The 15,982-nt window shown below is 37.3% G+C and overlaps 1 protein-coding gene across 2 annotated transcripts in view; it reads right to left on the bottom strand.

The window, feature by feature from the left end:
* Window positions 1–15,982, bottom strand: part of SMAD5 (SMAD family member 5) — a 47,718-nt gene that overhangs the window by 20,539 nt on the left and 11,197 nt on the right. Inside the window, exons 1-3 of one of the 2 annotated variants that reach the window (XM_081035216.1) lie at window positions 11,945–12,476; window positions 10,179–10,750; window positions 1,424–1,675 (exon numbers count right to left, since the gene is read on the bottom strand). In XM_081035216.1, coding sequence (XP_080891342.1) covers window positions 1,424–1,675; window positions 10,179–10,581 — 655 coding nt within the window. In that variant the 5' untranslated portion in view covers window positions 10,582–10,750; window positions 11,945–12,476. Of the gene's footprint in view, window positions 1–1,423; window positions 1,676–10,178; window positions 10,751–11,944; window positions 12,477–15,982 lie in introns of those variants that run through there. The other variant, XM_081035215.1, reaches the window with a different exon arrangement.

Raw genomic sequence — 15,982 nt, 5'->3', positions numbered from 1 at the left:
CAGAAACACAAAAATGTAATATGCTATTTTAGGGCAAGGAACAACGAGAAAAGACAGCACACCCATTAGATTAGCTACTGAAAACCTACTGTTAAGTCCACGTGTATTTAGTCCAATCCAAGAAGGTAAGATCAGTGCTCAATACAGTCAAATAGAATTCAAGGTCAAGAACTTTGCCTTTATTTACTTAGAATCGTGTGCTTGGAGAAACTGCAACTACTGGAAATCAATCTGAAGGACACGATTATCCTACTTTGGGTATGTTATCTATGGAGATACTTTTAAATTATCAAAGTCATCACAGACTATATTGTTATTGAAAACTGAAAAATAAAACTATGCTCCTTCAAAATTTGCAGTTAACACTAACAGGAGTTGTCTAATTCTTCTGCAATGGCCTAAAATGCCACTGCGCCCTATAAAATGATTAGGTAATTCTCCTAGGAAACAACGTTAACTAGAAAATGGTTTCAGTTCAACACTTGTGGTTGAAAATCTTTGCAAAAGCTACAGCTATACTTATTTGTCCAGTAACTATAAATACTGAATATAATTTGTCTTTCGCCCCATGGTTTGTATAAGACATATTTTGAGACTGAATCTAGGACAAAGTATGAAAATTAATTTTTGAACAAACACCTAATAGCAAGTTAAACAGCTGGTACTTAACTGTTCTTCCAAAAAGAAAAAAGAAAAACTGCAACAATTGATATTTTGCTGCAGAGAAACTACAAAGAATATACTTACATATGATTCTGCCTGCAATAGACATTCAAATATTTGGAGAGACATAAGATGTGTCCATACATGACATGCCATTAACAAAAGGTAGAAACTTAATCTTACTTATGATCTTTCTCCAGGCAAATCAATTAATCAGTTGTCCAATAAAAGATAAATGGGGTTCATTTTAACCTTCCAAAGTCTAAAACGATTTGAAAGCATAGTTAAAAAGCACAGACTTTTAGAGTCAAAGAAACTTGGGTCTGAACCCCGACTTAGCTGTGCAACCTTAGGCAAGGTACTTAAACTCTTGGGGTTAATATCAATTTATTTTTCCTCCTGTAAAATAGGAATAGTATCTGTCTCACATAGCTGTTCTGAAGATTAAATTGAATGTAGTATCTTTTATCACAACATCAGTTATATAAAAGGTGCTCACTCAGTAAACTGTACTTCATATTATAAACTACATGAAAATATTTGACTTTAAGTCAAGTATGGCTACTTCCATTTTTTTAAACACATGGTACTTGGCAAAATAAAATCCAACACTCTCTGGAAATCAAACAATTACCATAGAATACAGAGTCAAAAGTAGCTAGCTCTTGGCATGTAATAGTTCACCCAGAGGGCCAGCAGTATAAGAACAATTGCCAATTCTCAGCGATTATTTTTTTGTATTTATAAAACAAATACTTACCTGGGAGCTGAAAAGGACTTCCTGGTCCAGAACTTGCTGGGGAGTTGGGGTATGTGCTGCTAGCAGGGGACGGGGGATAGGGGCTATTTGGAGATAAAGGAAAAGGAGTATTGTTGGGCTGGTGGAAAGAATCTGGAAAAGTGGCGTTTTGCGGCATATGTGGTTCATTGTGGCTCAGGTTTCTAAACTGAACCAGAAGGCTGTGCTGTGGATTGAATTCATTATGACGAGGCACTAATACTGGAGGTAAGACTGAAAGACAAAAATCAAAAGTCATCTGTCAGCAATGACTAAAGCAAATATCCCATATACACTACGAATAGATAGAAGGGATTCAGGTAAGATTGTAAACCTATTAAACAATTTACTTTTAAGAAGGACTGCTTTGTAGAACCTTGAATTTATTTACATAATAACTAAACCAAAAACTCTCTAAGCATTTAGCATGTATAAAGTACTCTGAAAGACAGAATAATCCAGAAGCAATACCACTTCTGTTCTACAGGAGATTTAAGGCACATTTTAAAACAACCATAATACAGAGAATTTGATGCAATGAGACTTCAAGAAAGTTGAGTACTTCCAACTAGCAAGGAGTCAAATAAAATATTGTGGAAAAGACAGTGTCTGATTGGGCCATAAAGAACTGGAGGATTTCACATGGGAGTGCTAGGGGTGGAGAGAACAGAGGAAGAGATGAGGAGATTCCCGGAGGGAAATAAGAGAAGATAAAACAGTTGGCCTAGGCACTGAACGAGGAGGTAAGACGACAGAGTCAAGTTGAGTCAACTAGATGTCCTAAGAGCCTCCATGTTTCCAATTTCGAACATTTCATGTTTCTTAGTTTGAGAGACCTCACATTTTACGCTCTTCAGTAAAGTTCTCCCTACTCAAAATGGTAACATTTCCTATACAGAAGTCTTCCACTCAAAATCTGTTCTCTAAACACGACCAGAAAGGAAATATACATAAGAAAGCATAAACATTTTGAGAGACATTTTTAAAAGATAAACTTTACTCAAACATTCAGTGTCTCTAAAGACCCAAGTGGTCCATCACGTACAAATATCTGATTACTTTCCCCTATAGGAAACAGAAGCAAAACTGATTTCTTTAAACTCTTTCTATACCAATTCATCTCTTTTACAACTTTCCTGTATTTGTCAATGTAAGTTCACTTCCGAAAAACCTCTGACTCTGACATCATTTAGCAGAAACAAAATCAATCTGTTTTTAAGTTGGCTAGGTCATACTTCCCCTCAGAAGCAGGACGTACCTGAGAAATTAGAGGCTCCTTAAGTCAGTATTTGTACTGTTTTTTATCTCTTTTCATTTTATTGAACTAGTGCTGTAATTATGTGGTTAACATCTGATTGTAATTGTTTTGTTCTACTGTATATTACCAATTGCTGTTCCCTCACAGAATGATGGGACAGCTGCCACTGGAGAGTACGGAGGGCATTAGACAGTACGAATTTCTATGTTTAACTGGCTAGCAATCCGACTTAGTTAAATAACTACTTAGGAATTCAATCCAGTAAGGATTTCTGTACTTTTTTTTCTTTTAAGGCAGAGCTGAAATCACACTGACTTCTCTCAGATGTTACCTATATGCTTTTCAGTAATTATTTTATTTTCATCCAAAATAATACATGGATAATTTAAATAGATGCTACATGAGATTATAACAAAATAGTAACCTTTTTTCTTTTTCTTTTTTGCCAAGGTTGAGATATTTATTTAAATATTTTTTTATGTTTCAATTACAGTTGACCTACATTATTATTAGTTTCAGCTGTACAACATAGTGATTAGATATTTATATAACTTACTTACAAAGTGATCACCCCAATTAATCTAGTACCCATCTGACACCATAGTTATTACAATATTACTGACTATATTCCCTATGCTATACTTTACATCCCCATGACTATTTTGTAACTACCAATTTATAATCCCTTCCTCTTTTTCACCCAAGCCACCAAACCCCTCCCATCTGGCAACCAACAAAATGTTCTTTGTATCCACGAGTATGTTTCTATTTTGCTTTGTTTCTTAGAGTCTACAATATAAGTGAAATCATATGGCATTCATCTTTCTCTGTCTTATTTCACTTAGCTTAATACTCTCTAGGTCCATCCATGTTGTTGCAGATGGCAAGATTTCATTCTTTTTTATGGCTGAGTAATGTTCCATTGTATATATGTACAATTTCTTTACCCATTTATCCATTGACGGATACTTGGGTTGCCTCTGTATCTTGCCTACTGTAAATAACGCTTCAATGAACACAGGGGTGCATATGTCTTTTTGAATTAGTGTACTGGGTTTCACCAGATAAACACCCAGAAGTGGAATTACTGGGTCCTTTTTTGTCTCGTTATAATCTTCGTTTCAAAGTCTATTTTGTTTAGTACAAGTACTGCTACCCCCGCTTTTTTTGTTGTTTCTATTTTCATGAAATATCTCTTTCCATCCCTTTATTTTCACTCCATGCATGTCTTTCAATCTGAAGTGAGTCTCTTGTACGCAGCATATGTAAGGGTATGTTTTCTTAACCATTCAGTCACCCTACGTTTTTTAATTGGAGAATTTAATCCATTTACATTTAAAGTAATTTTTAATATGGGATGGCCGGTTAGCTCAGTTGGTTAGAACATGGTGCTAATAACACCAAGGTTGCCAGTTCAATCCGCACATGGGCCGCTGTGAGCTGCACTCTCCTTATATAAATAAATAAATAAATAAATAAATAAATAAATAAATAAATAAATAAATAACTTTTGATAGATAAGTAGTTGTTGCCACTTCATTACTCATTTTTTTTTCCTTCTTCTTCTTAAAGAAATGCTTTTAACATTTCTTGTAATTCTAATACTGGTTTGTTGGTGAACTCCTTTAGTTTTTTCTTGTCTGGGAATCTATCCTTTGATTTTAGTATATGTGCTGCCGAAGTGAGCACTATCCTTTGATTTTAAATGATAGCTTTGCTGGGTAGAGTAATCTTGGTTGTAGGTCTTTGCTTTTCATCACATTAAATATTTTGAGCCAATGCCTTCTGGCTTGCAAAGTTTCTGTTGAGAAACCAGCTGACAGACTTCTGGGAGTTCCCTTGTAGGTAACTAACTGTTTTTCTCTTGCCTCTTTAAGATTCTCTTTGTCTTTAACCTTTGGCATTTTAATTATAATGTGTCTTGGTATAGGTCTCTTTGGGTTCATCTTGTTTCGGGAAGTTTTCCATCATTATTTCTTCAGATAAGTTTTCAATTTCTTGCTCTTTCTCTCTTCTACTTCTGGTACCCCTATGATGCAAATGTTGGCACACTTGATGTTGTCCCACAGGCCCCTTAAACTCGCCTCATAATTTGGTTTCTTTTTTTCTTTCTGCTATTCTGATTGGGTGCTTTCTGCTACTTTGTCTTCCAAATTGCTGATTCAGTCTTTTGCTTCATCTGATTTACTGTCGATTCCCTCCAATGTTTTCTTTATGTCAGTTATTGTAGTCTTTATTTCTGACTGGTTCTTTTTCATGTTTTCTATCTCCATTTTTGTCTTTCCTATCTCTTTGTCGAAGTTCTTACTGAGATTGCTGAGCATCTTATAAACCAATGCTTGGAACTCTAAATTGCTTGTCTCCATTCTGTTTAGTTCTTTTTCTGGAGTTTTACTCTGTTCTTTCATCTGGGACATGTTTCTTCGTCCCCCCATTTTGGCTGTCTCCTGTGTTTGTTTCTATGTATTAGGTAGGGCTGCTATGTCTTCCAGTCTTGGTGGAGTGGCCTTATGTAGCAGGTGTGCTGTGGGTCCCAGTGGTGCCATCTCCCTGGTTACCTGAGCCGGTGTTCCAGATGTTTCTCTTGTGTGGGTTGTGTGTACCCTCATGTTGTAACTGAGCTTTGGCTGCTGTTGACACATCAATGGAAGGGGACTGACACTCAGGCTGACTTGTTGTGAGGACTGTCTGTGACTACAGAGGAGGAGCTGTGGTGCAGGGGCTGACCCTACAGAGCAGGATTCACTTTAGCAGGGCTCTGGTGCCTGCCCAGTCTGCCCTTTGGGTGTGTAGTTTGTGGAGGTGGTTGGTTGGTGTTCTGGTATGGTCTAAAACTGGTCACTGCGTGTGTTGCTTCTGGGGTCTCTTGGGAGAGTCTCTGGTGTAGGCCAAGGTCAGCTGCTGCCTGTGTCCTGCCTGGCCACTTGGTATGAGCTACAAAGTGATCTGCAGATGGTTCCCACTTGTGCTGGGCTTAGAGGTGCCTGGGAGAGGCTAAGCTGCGAACTGAGGCCTGCTACTGCTAGTGCCAGGCTTGGGGCTGCTCAGCAAGAGATAGGGGCACACTGAGGCCAGATGCTGCTTGTGTGGGGTTTGTGAACCTTTGAGAGATTTTATGGAAAGTCTTCAGCATGAGCCACGACAGGCCATTTGTATGGAAAAGCCACTGAAAGCAGCTGGAAGCAGCGGGGGTGGGCCCAACAATAAAAACTTCTAAGCCTCATTCCTTTCTTCTTATGCTCTGTGCATTGCTAAATAATGTTATATTGCCATTACTGATTTGATAAGACATTATTTGTAGACTTGTTATTATGGTAAATGAAGTACTTTTCTTATGTCATTCTATCCTACTCCCTTGCCCCTTCCCCACAACCAAGTTACATAAAAAATTTTTGGTTAAATCAATATCATGTTTATATATATGAATATTATTATTGTTGATCTAAGTATGTACTATGATTGTTTTTTTTAACAGTGCTTTTATCACCATTAATTATTGCCTGTTCTTTCATTTACTTAATCTTAAGTATGTACCACTAATATTTCCAGAAGTCCAACAGATCTGTCAAATTCCTAGCAATACTATTTTCCAGATGCCATCAGTAAACAAATTCATTGACTCCATTTTTCCCCTAGATCCTCTATACTTTTGCTAAAATCTAGACTGGTTGCTACATAAGTTCCCTACAAATCTGAAGTCCTTGGCCTTCCCTTCTTTTCTCTCCTTTAGGATCTCATTTCCTGTACCTTATCCTCGATTAGCTTCTGAAGAAAGAGTATAAGGAAGAGAAACTTTGGGTCCTTACATATATGATAAGATCTTGCCTTTTGTTTGTCTGCAGGCAGATTCCACAATAAACAATTTTTCCTCTCTGAATTTTGGGGACAATGCTTCATTTTCTTCTAAAATCCAGAACTGCATTGAGAAATACAATATTCCACTTTCAGTCCTTTGTATGTGTCCTGTCTTTTCTCTCTGGGAGCTTTCAGAACATTCATCTGTGATGTACTAAAATTTCATGTGTGGGTCTTTTTTTATCCCTTGTTCTGGTTACTCAGTCACTGGGCCCTTTCAATTTTCAGCTCTGGAAATTGTTCTAGTAGTATTTCTTTGGTAATTTTTTTTTCTGCCATATTCCCCTATACTCTATTTCTAGGATTATTATATTAGAATGATATTTAACTTGAAACTTATTCTCAGCCAGTTAATGTTTTAATCTAATCACTTTTCATGCATTAACTCATCTCATCCTTCTTAAAAAACTATGAGGCAGGCATTATTATTCCCATATTACAGATGAGGAAACTAAGTCACAGAATGGTTAAGCAACTTGCCTGTGGTCACGCTGGTAAAATTAGCATTCAAATCCAGAAAGTCTGGTTCTAGAACCCATTCCTAACCACTAAAAAATACTGTCTGTGATAATTAAACATTGGACCACCTGGGTTGGCCCTCCATTTTTCTTTATCACTTTCCAACTATCTTCTATATTTTTAATTTTTTTGGTAATACTTTCTGGCTCCACTACATATTAACAATGTGATCTTGTATAAGTTACTTCCCTTTTAAGTCTTGGTTTCCTTATCTGTAAACTTATAGGATTTTAAATGTTAGCACCATTTTCTAACCCTATGAAGGAATAATCTCATAGTATTAGAAAAGTGTTCAGTCTGTAAGTGCTCAACAAACGTTCATTACTATTAATATTGCTGTTACTACTACGTTACCAACACCAGTACTATAAAATGATTCATCCTGTATCACAGATGCTTGACAACTTGCTTAGGCATACCAGAGCTACGCCCCGGTCTTTTGTATAGAACGAAGCATAGCTGAGAAAAATGGGTTACAAAAAACAAGACAATTCTGTTGGCAGATTACAACTCACACCATGGCTATGGGGGAATACACTAAATTCCTAGACTTTCTTTTCAGCAACTCCTAGTAAATACCAAGCTTGAGAATTTTTGAGACTACGCTTCTCTATTAAATCCTCACATCTTCTTTTCCTTATCAATTCCTTCAGACTACATTGCTTCCTTAGATTCAATAAGAAATTGAGAATCACTTCAAATACCAATTGGCAGCTCTAAAGCCCTTAAACTAAACTTTCCCTGACAGTACCATCACTGCTCTTCTTTTTGCTGGTCTCCACATCCAGTGTTATTTTCACAGCCTTTTCATCATACTGGGCTTATGGTATCTCCACATGAAATCCAGCATGGCACACAGACTCTAAGGTGGCCACCATGATTCCCACTTCTGGGTATTCATCCTTGAGTATTCCCCTGCCTTTGAGTGTATTATCTGTGACTTGCTTCTACCCAATGGAATATGGCAAAGGTGATAGGATATACGTGATGACATTCCATAAGAATGTAATGCCCTTCTAACAAGAAGACCTCTCTCTTATTAGCTTTGAAGAAGTAAGCTGTCATGAATGTGAAGGTCACTTGGCAAGTAAATAAAGGCAGCCTCCAACTGACAACTAGCAAGAGTCCAACAGCCTGCAAGGAACTGAATCCTGTCAACAATCACATGATCTGGGAAGCAGATCCTTCCCCAAGTGAGCCTCAGATGAGACCGAACACTTTCATTACAGCCTTGCAAAGGACCCAATAAGCCGTGTCTGGATTCCTGACCCACAGAAACTACGAGATAATAAACGTGTGTTAAGCCACTTAGCTTGTGATAATTTGTTACGCAGCAATAGATAACTAATGCACCCAGATAGTATCTCAGCTTATACGATTCATTCATTACAAAAAAATGTTTACTGAGCATCACCTCCAAAGTGTCAGGCACTTAGGGGATACAGTACAGAATAAAACAGAGGAAGTCCTGCTCACATCAGTCAAAAAAATAAATATCTAACATAGTGTCAAGTAACGATGGGGGCATTTGAGCACGGACTGAACGGAGAAAATGTGCCTTTCATGAAAAGATCCTGTGGATGAGTACTCTAAGTAGAGGAAATAGCAAGAAAAAAACCTAGATGCTGGAGTATGGCAATTCCAAGGAACAGAGGAAACTTGGTAAGTCATGTAGGGTTTTATAAAAATCTGTTCTAAGTATGACAGAAAGACTTTAAAGTGTTTAGAGCAGGGACTGACATGATTTGCTATACATTTTCTAAATATCACTCTGGCTGCTGTATAGAAAACAATGAGCTGGAGTGAGAGAAGAGGCAGAGAGACCAATCAGAAGACTACTGAAGGTGAAAGATGACGACGTTCTGTACAAGTAGTGTGGTATTAGAGATAGTGAGAGATGGTATTACCAAGATATATTCTGAAGGCACAGCAAACAGCGTTTGCTCGTAGCTCATACAGGACTTGAGAGAGAGAGAGAAATAAAAGATGACTTCTAGGTAGAAATTAATGAATGTTGGAGCCATTTACTTCGATAGGAAAACCTGGAGGGAAGAAAATGACCTGGCAAGAAAAAATCTAAAGTTCTATTTGGATATGTTAAATCTGGTATGTTTAGTAGACATTCAAGTGGAGATATCAAGAAGTCAACTGGATATAGAAGTCTAAATCTCAAAGGAAAAACTGAGTCTGGAGTTCAAAATGTGAGCATGAGCTTATAGATGGTTTTAAGACACGTGACAGCATGAGAGCGTGTAAAGGAAAAATACCGATGGAGAGATTGTCCAGGGTCTGAATCCTCTGAAAACACGAAAATAAGCCAACAAAGAGGCTAAGCAAAAACAGCAAGTGAGGTAGGAGAACCAGGAGAGTTGTGTCTTAGAAGCCAACAAAGAAAAATTCTGAGTGGGAGGGAAGGAGAATAACAGTATCAAATGATGCTGGGAGGGGCAGGTTAAGGTGAGGACTGAGAATGACCCCTCTACCTGTAAGAAGGTAGTCACTAGTGATCGTGACAAGTCAAATGGTGGAGGAAAGAAAGACTAACGGGAGGGGTGTCAAGAAAGAATGGAAGGAAAGTAATGTGAAGATGTTAAAAATGGAGATTCCTAGAAAAGAACTAGAGGAAACAGGGCAGAAGATTGGGGGTATGGAGGTATAAATGAGATCAAGACAGATATTCTTTCTTAATTTTCATTTGAGAAATTTGCAGTATTATGACATGCTTGCAGGCTGTCAGAAATAGTCTAATAGTGAAGGAAAATATAATGCTGAGAAAAGGGGTGATAACTGTGGAACAAAGTTCTTGAATAGACAAAAAGGAGTGGGCATGGAGCTTAAGCCGTAGATAAAATAGACAGGTCATCCACAGGAATGGCAGATTGTACATCTGACTGCTTACAGTTAACAATGAATCAGAATAAGCCACTCGGGAACTATACCATCTATATATAAAAAGCTAAATTCAAAATCCAGTATTCCTTCCAAAACTAAAATCTTTAAGAAGGAAACACGAGGCTAATATAACCCTTTAACTGCTAAAGCCAGTTAAATGCAAATTAGGAAGAGAGAAGTTTTTCTGATTCCTCTCAAGGGAGTAAAACCTACCTGGACTCTCCACTCTCTTATAGTGGTATGGGTTGATACAAACTTCTTTTTGCTTAGATCCAAAAGGAAATTCACAAATATCCAATGGTTTTAGCTCATGATGACTCTGCAAATCAGGCCAGCGCCAAACACGACAATATATAACGTGGGGTAAGCCTTTTCTGTGAGAAACCTGCAGGCGTCCATCTAAAGATCTGGGAATAGTGACACATTTGCTCGGCTGTCCCGGACTGCTCAAGGCTTTCTCCAGTTCCTCCATGGCACCCTTTTTCTTTTTTAGCTTTTTCACCAAAGCATCGACTGCCTTTTCTGCCCATTTCTCCTCTTCATCCCCTTGCTTCCAGCCCAACAATCGCTTTACTGCTGGACTAGTAAAAGAAAACAAGCTGGCCATTGACGTCATTTGATATAAATCTTCAGAGACCTTCCTTCAACTCAAAGTCAGTGGCTACTGGAAGAACAGATCACAGGTGAAAAGTCATATACACGTCCTAAGCAGACGCTCCAATTAAAAAGGGAGGAGTGACATTTATCTTCATAAGTGCCATAAGCTTCTTTCATTGGTTCAAGTCCTAAAAGAGAAAGGGGGAAAAGGGTAAGATCCCTCATTTAAATGAATGCAATTAACATACACTTAAATCAATATAATTGAAAATTGTGTTATTTTTAAATGAGTAGAAAATCATTACAAAGTAAAACAAAACAAAACAAAACCTAAGTCTAGAAAGAAAAACTGTCTCTCAAGTCCTATGACCACTCAATTCCTTCTTCAGATGAACAAATAACTCAGTGGCAATGCCAAATGCTAACAGGAAGCCCCCAAATAGCCTTCTAAAGATTGTGAAATATTTTCTTCTTCATTGAAACCCATGTTATATGCTATGTCTGTTCATGCTAATTCTAAACACATGTCCTGATCTGAACAAAAGTCTTAAGAGAACTCTAGCTCTTCCCTAAGGCCATTATTCTTTTTAAAATGTTTCACAGACTTACAAGGTTTGGGCAAAAGCCATGGTCTTATTCAAGTCACATTAGATGCAAATTTTATTAAATGTGGTCATAAGATAAAATGTACCAAACCCTCAAATAAATCATAACACACATTAAGTGCCAGAAAAATGGGATGTATCTATTTTTAAAACTAAGAATGCTGACTAGATTTAAAGAGTGTAAATTCAAAGTTTAACCCAAAAAGACAGTTTATAACTTTATAATTCCATTGCCTTCTGGGATATTTTAAGCATGTTAAGTTAACAAACCTGCTCCAGGCAAACCACGACTCTGCACGTCAAGAAGCTCTTGGAGCCGACAAGAGGAAACGATGTGCAGCGGCACTGCACTGATAAGAGTGGATGCAATCCCCTGCGGTGACTACACAGCCAACTACAGACAATGAGCAACTAGTGAAGTGGCAGGAGTCATGTTTGGAAACAGGATGTCAGTAATAAAAGATGCTTCCTTTCTTGTGCCTAAAATTGCCAAATAATGCTGCAGCTCTGCCTTTGACAAATTCTAACATGAGGACTATTCTGGATTGGGGTACCTCTTCCCAGAAAAGAATACATGGGGCTCAGTTAGAAGCCAGGTGTAAACATAAAGTAAAATGAGACTGAATTAAACTCAACAAATAATTACTGATTGCTTTTTATGTGCCATGTACTATGAACAGTCATGATGGTACTTAAAAAAATAAAATAAAATAAAAATCATACCAAATAGGTTTCATCTTAAGAGCCAACTGATTCATTCATTCAACATATACTTACTGAGAGCCTACCAAGTGCCAGGCACTGTTCTGGGTACTGATCGACCTGTAGTGAGTATCTAGACGGTATGCTGGAACCACGGGAAAGGGTGCAGGAAAGGGGAGGTATACTCCCTAGGTATGGATGGATATGCCCAAACCTCCACAGGATCATTTTTTGCCAGTAGGCAAAACTGGCTACATTAAATTACAGATAAATAACAAGAGGATGAAAGCACATTTTTCGTTAGTAGGTCACAGACTACAAAGTGTCATATGCTAAACAAACTGTAAGAAGGGCTGATCTCAGTTGTAGCTACATCAAGGACTGGATAAAAGCCATTTGGGTCAGAAAGTAAAGGCATGGTTTGCTTGCCTGAGACAAAAAGGGAAATTTCAAAGACAAAGGGATATAAACAAAAAAATATCCTAGGAAAGAGAGGAGATAGGCCTGGCTGACTGAGATCTTATCCAGTACTACTGGAATATAATGGAAGCTAGACAGGGTAGCACATGTGTGAAGGAGAGAACGTGCAGGAGCGAAGGAGAGATACCTAGAGGAAGGGGAGACAAAAGGAGAGGAGCTTAAAGACCAGATACTAGATTAGTCGTTTACCACTAAAAAGTGCTTAATAAATGCTAACTACTAATCTCATATCATCATCATCATCATCATCATCATCATCATCATCATCAAATACTAACCTTATATGTACTAAAGAGAAAAAAAGGAACAGTTACTTATGTATGTAAACACAAAACAAAGGCTACACACTAAATTCCTCATTGCAGTTACCTCTGGGAAGAGGCATGGAGTGGGGGAGAGGCAACAGAGAAAGGTCCTGATTTGCTCTACAGACTTCTGTATTGTTTTAACCTTTTAGCAAGGGAATCTACTAATGCATTACTTGCTTAATATTAAAATACAACTAGTAGATAATCTAAAACAAATTTTGATGAATAGAATGGAGTTAAGAGTGCTGGTAGAAAGCAGGCGAAACTAATGCATGCTATTAAAAATTAGGATGGTGGTTATTCTTTGAAGGGAACGGTTAAGGGTATTAACTATAAGGGAACCTGAGGGTTTCTGCCATCCTGGTAAAGTTCTGCTTCTCCCTCTGGGTGATTAAATGGGCGAGTTCAGTTTGTGAAAATTTGGCTGGCTGGATAGTTAAGATGTAAACACTTTTCTGTATGATTTAAAATTATTTTCTTGATGTATAAAAAGTGTACAGTGGTCAGTTTCCTTTCCATTTTTCTCCCCATCACCAGTTTCCCTTCTCACGAGTAATCCCTTTATTTATCTTTTATGGCCTTCCAGAGAATTTTTACACCAATACAAGCAAATACAAATACATATGTGTGTGTGTACACACACACACAATCTTTTTTTTTTTTTACATAAATAGTTGTATACTAAAAAGAAAAAAGTCAGGTACAGAGAAACATACAAACAATGTATCTTCAAGGTCCTTCCATATCAATATAGAAAGAGCGTCCATATGCTTTTCTACTGCACAGAATTCCACTGTAAAAGTAATCTTAAAAGTTCCTCAGCCAGTGGCTTCCCACTGCGCTCAATACCCAAATTCCCTAACGTTGCTTTATAGGACCTGCATGATCTGGCCTTTGGCTTCTCCTCCAAACTCACTTACCATTCCCCTAACTTTGCACTTCACTACACTTGACTTCTTTCCATTTCTCAAGGGCTCCAAGGTCACTTCTACTCCAAGGCCTTTGCATATATGTTCCCAGCCCTGGCATTCTCCTCTCCCAAATCTTTTTTTTTTTTCTCTCTCCCAAATCTTAACCTGACTTACTTTCTCAATTAATTCAGCTGCTCAAATGTCACCTCCTGAAAAAGAACCTTCCCTGAACTCTTTATTTAAAATAGCATACATCCCATTCCTACATCATCTTCTATGCCCTGATCCTGCTCAGTTTTCTTTCATGGCTTTTACCCTAACGGGATATTACCTTATAAATTTTATTTACTGATTATATGTCTCCCCACTGACACGTCAGTAGGAAGGTAGCCTCATCTTCCTTATTCACCACAGTATTCCCTTCGACCTAAAACAGGGCCTACTTATTAAATGAGTAGCTGAATAGTGAATTTTTTAAAAAGCGATTTGCAAAAATATACATCTTTATAAAAACTGTATAAAATTTAAGCAAAAAAATGTTATTTATGCAGATACACATATATGGTAAGATAAAAGTATGCATGGAAATGAAACATGCCAACCTCAGGATGCTGAATACTGACTCGGTTGATAGTGGTGAAAGAAGATGGATGTAGCATGGAAAAGATTTAGCTACGGTTCCTTTAAAACTATATTTGAAGAAAATTTGGTAAGTCATCAGATGTTATTTTCTCTAGTTTTATGTGTGTGTAAATACTACGTAACAAAAAATTCACTATTTTTAATTTTTAAAAATCAGCATAATGAAAACAGAAGAGGATCCGACTCTGTCCTTTAAGGTATCCAACCATGACCAGGTATCACTCTAAGTCTATTAACTTTTCTGGAAAGTAGGGATAATGGTTCCTACGTCACTGAAATGCTGAAGTAATAAAAAGGTGTGTGTGTATACATGAGAAATAATTAGCAGACAAACATAACTGATGCTTTATAAACTGAAAAGTGCTACTAGAACATGAATTACGGTCCTTAGTATTCAGTGGAAGAAGAGTTAAGACTTCGAAGGCTGGCTGGATCTAGGTGCAATCTACAACACACCTACCACTGCACCACTATACACGCTTTCTGATCCAGCTCAAGGGCCTGCAGCTCTGTCCATCTGTGTCTTCCAAGAGGAATCTCAGTCACCTTTAATGATGGGCTCAAATCCATCCCCTTTTGTAAAGAATTCCTAATGACCCCCACCCTAAAAAGGCTATGGTCATTGAATCTTTATTATAATTAATTACTAATATAAGATGTTGATAAAAAAACCTATCTTAACTTCCCAAATGGAGTACAAAATCCTCAGAGGAAGAAGTCTTTAGCTCCTGGCACTTACCATGTACATACCTTATACTAAGGGTGTATATACTGAATGGTCATTGATTTTTCTATCAACTATACTTTGAAATTAAAGATAACTTCACATTTTCACCCCAGGTGAGTAAGATAATCATAATTCCATTAACAGAATTAAGGACACTGAGAAAGTGGCTTAGTAGGGGAGAAGGTTAGCTCTACTGGAAAAGGGTAATGACTAGAGATACAAGTTCAGCAAGGAAAAGATGAGAAACAAACTTAAGATTTTTGCAAAGAACTGAAAAAATAGGTTTTCAACAGAATGAAAAGAGCAGCAAGTACACACCTGAATATTAAGAACATTCACTGGTAGGAAAAAGGAGAGTCACCGATAAAGTATTGCTAAAACGAAGAGCTTAAAACTAAATGCAGTGGTGTTGCAGAAGATTAAACACAAGGGGGAGAGTTTAAAGAGAATGTGAACAAAGAAAAGGCCAATGATACTGGAGAATGGAGATGTCACTAGTCAAGAAACTGGCTTTATAAAGAATACGGAGTGACAGATTCCAAAACCTAAGACTCAATATTCGTGTTTTCTTAAAACTAACACTTGGAAAGGAGCAGGGACAAACCTTACACTCAACTCTTTAAATATGGTATGATTAAATTTTTAAACATATTTAATGAAATTCTTTCTAAAAATGTTTTGTAACTTTCCAAACTACGGAAGTGATATGTGCAAAGTAATCCAACGTACTCATTATCTAAATCTCAACTTAAAAAAGGGAACAAAACACGTCACCAAAATTCACTAGTGAATAAGCAAAAGACCAGCAGCATCATTAGTTATCAAAGAAATTTTTAAAAAAGGAAAGAGTAAAATATCACTCTATATCTACCAGAATAGCTAGACCTAAAGAATAAAAAGAATGAGTGTTCATGACAATATAGAACAACTGGAACTCTTATATATTGCTAATAGGAATATAAATTAACCCAACCACTTTGGAAAATTGCTTGACAATATCTACTAATGCCAAACGTAAGTTCTTATGACCAAGCAATTCCATTCC

The sequence above is a fragment of the Rhinolophus hipposideros genome (genome assembly GCF_964194185.1).
Source record: "Rhinolophus hipposideros genome assembly, chromosome: 23".
Lineage (NCBI taxonomy): Eukaryota > Metazoa > Chordata > Mammalia > Chiroptera > Rhinolophidae > Rhinolophus > Rhinolophus hipposideros.
This window is presented reverse-complemented; position numbering and strand designations above follow the sequence as displayed.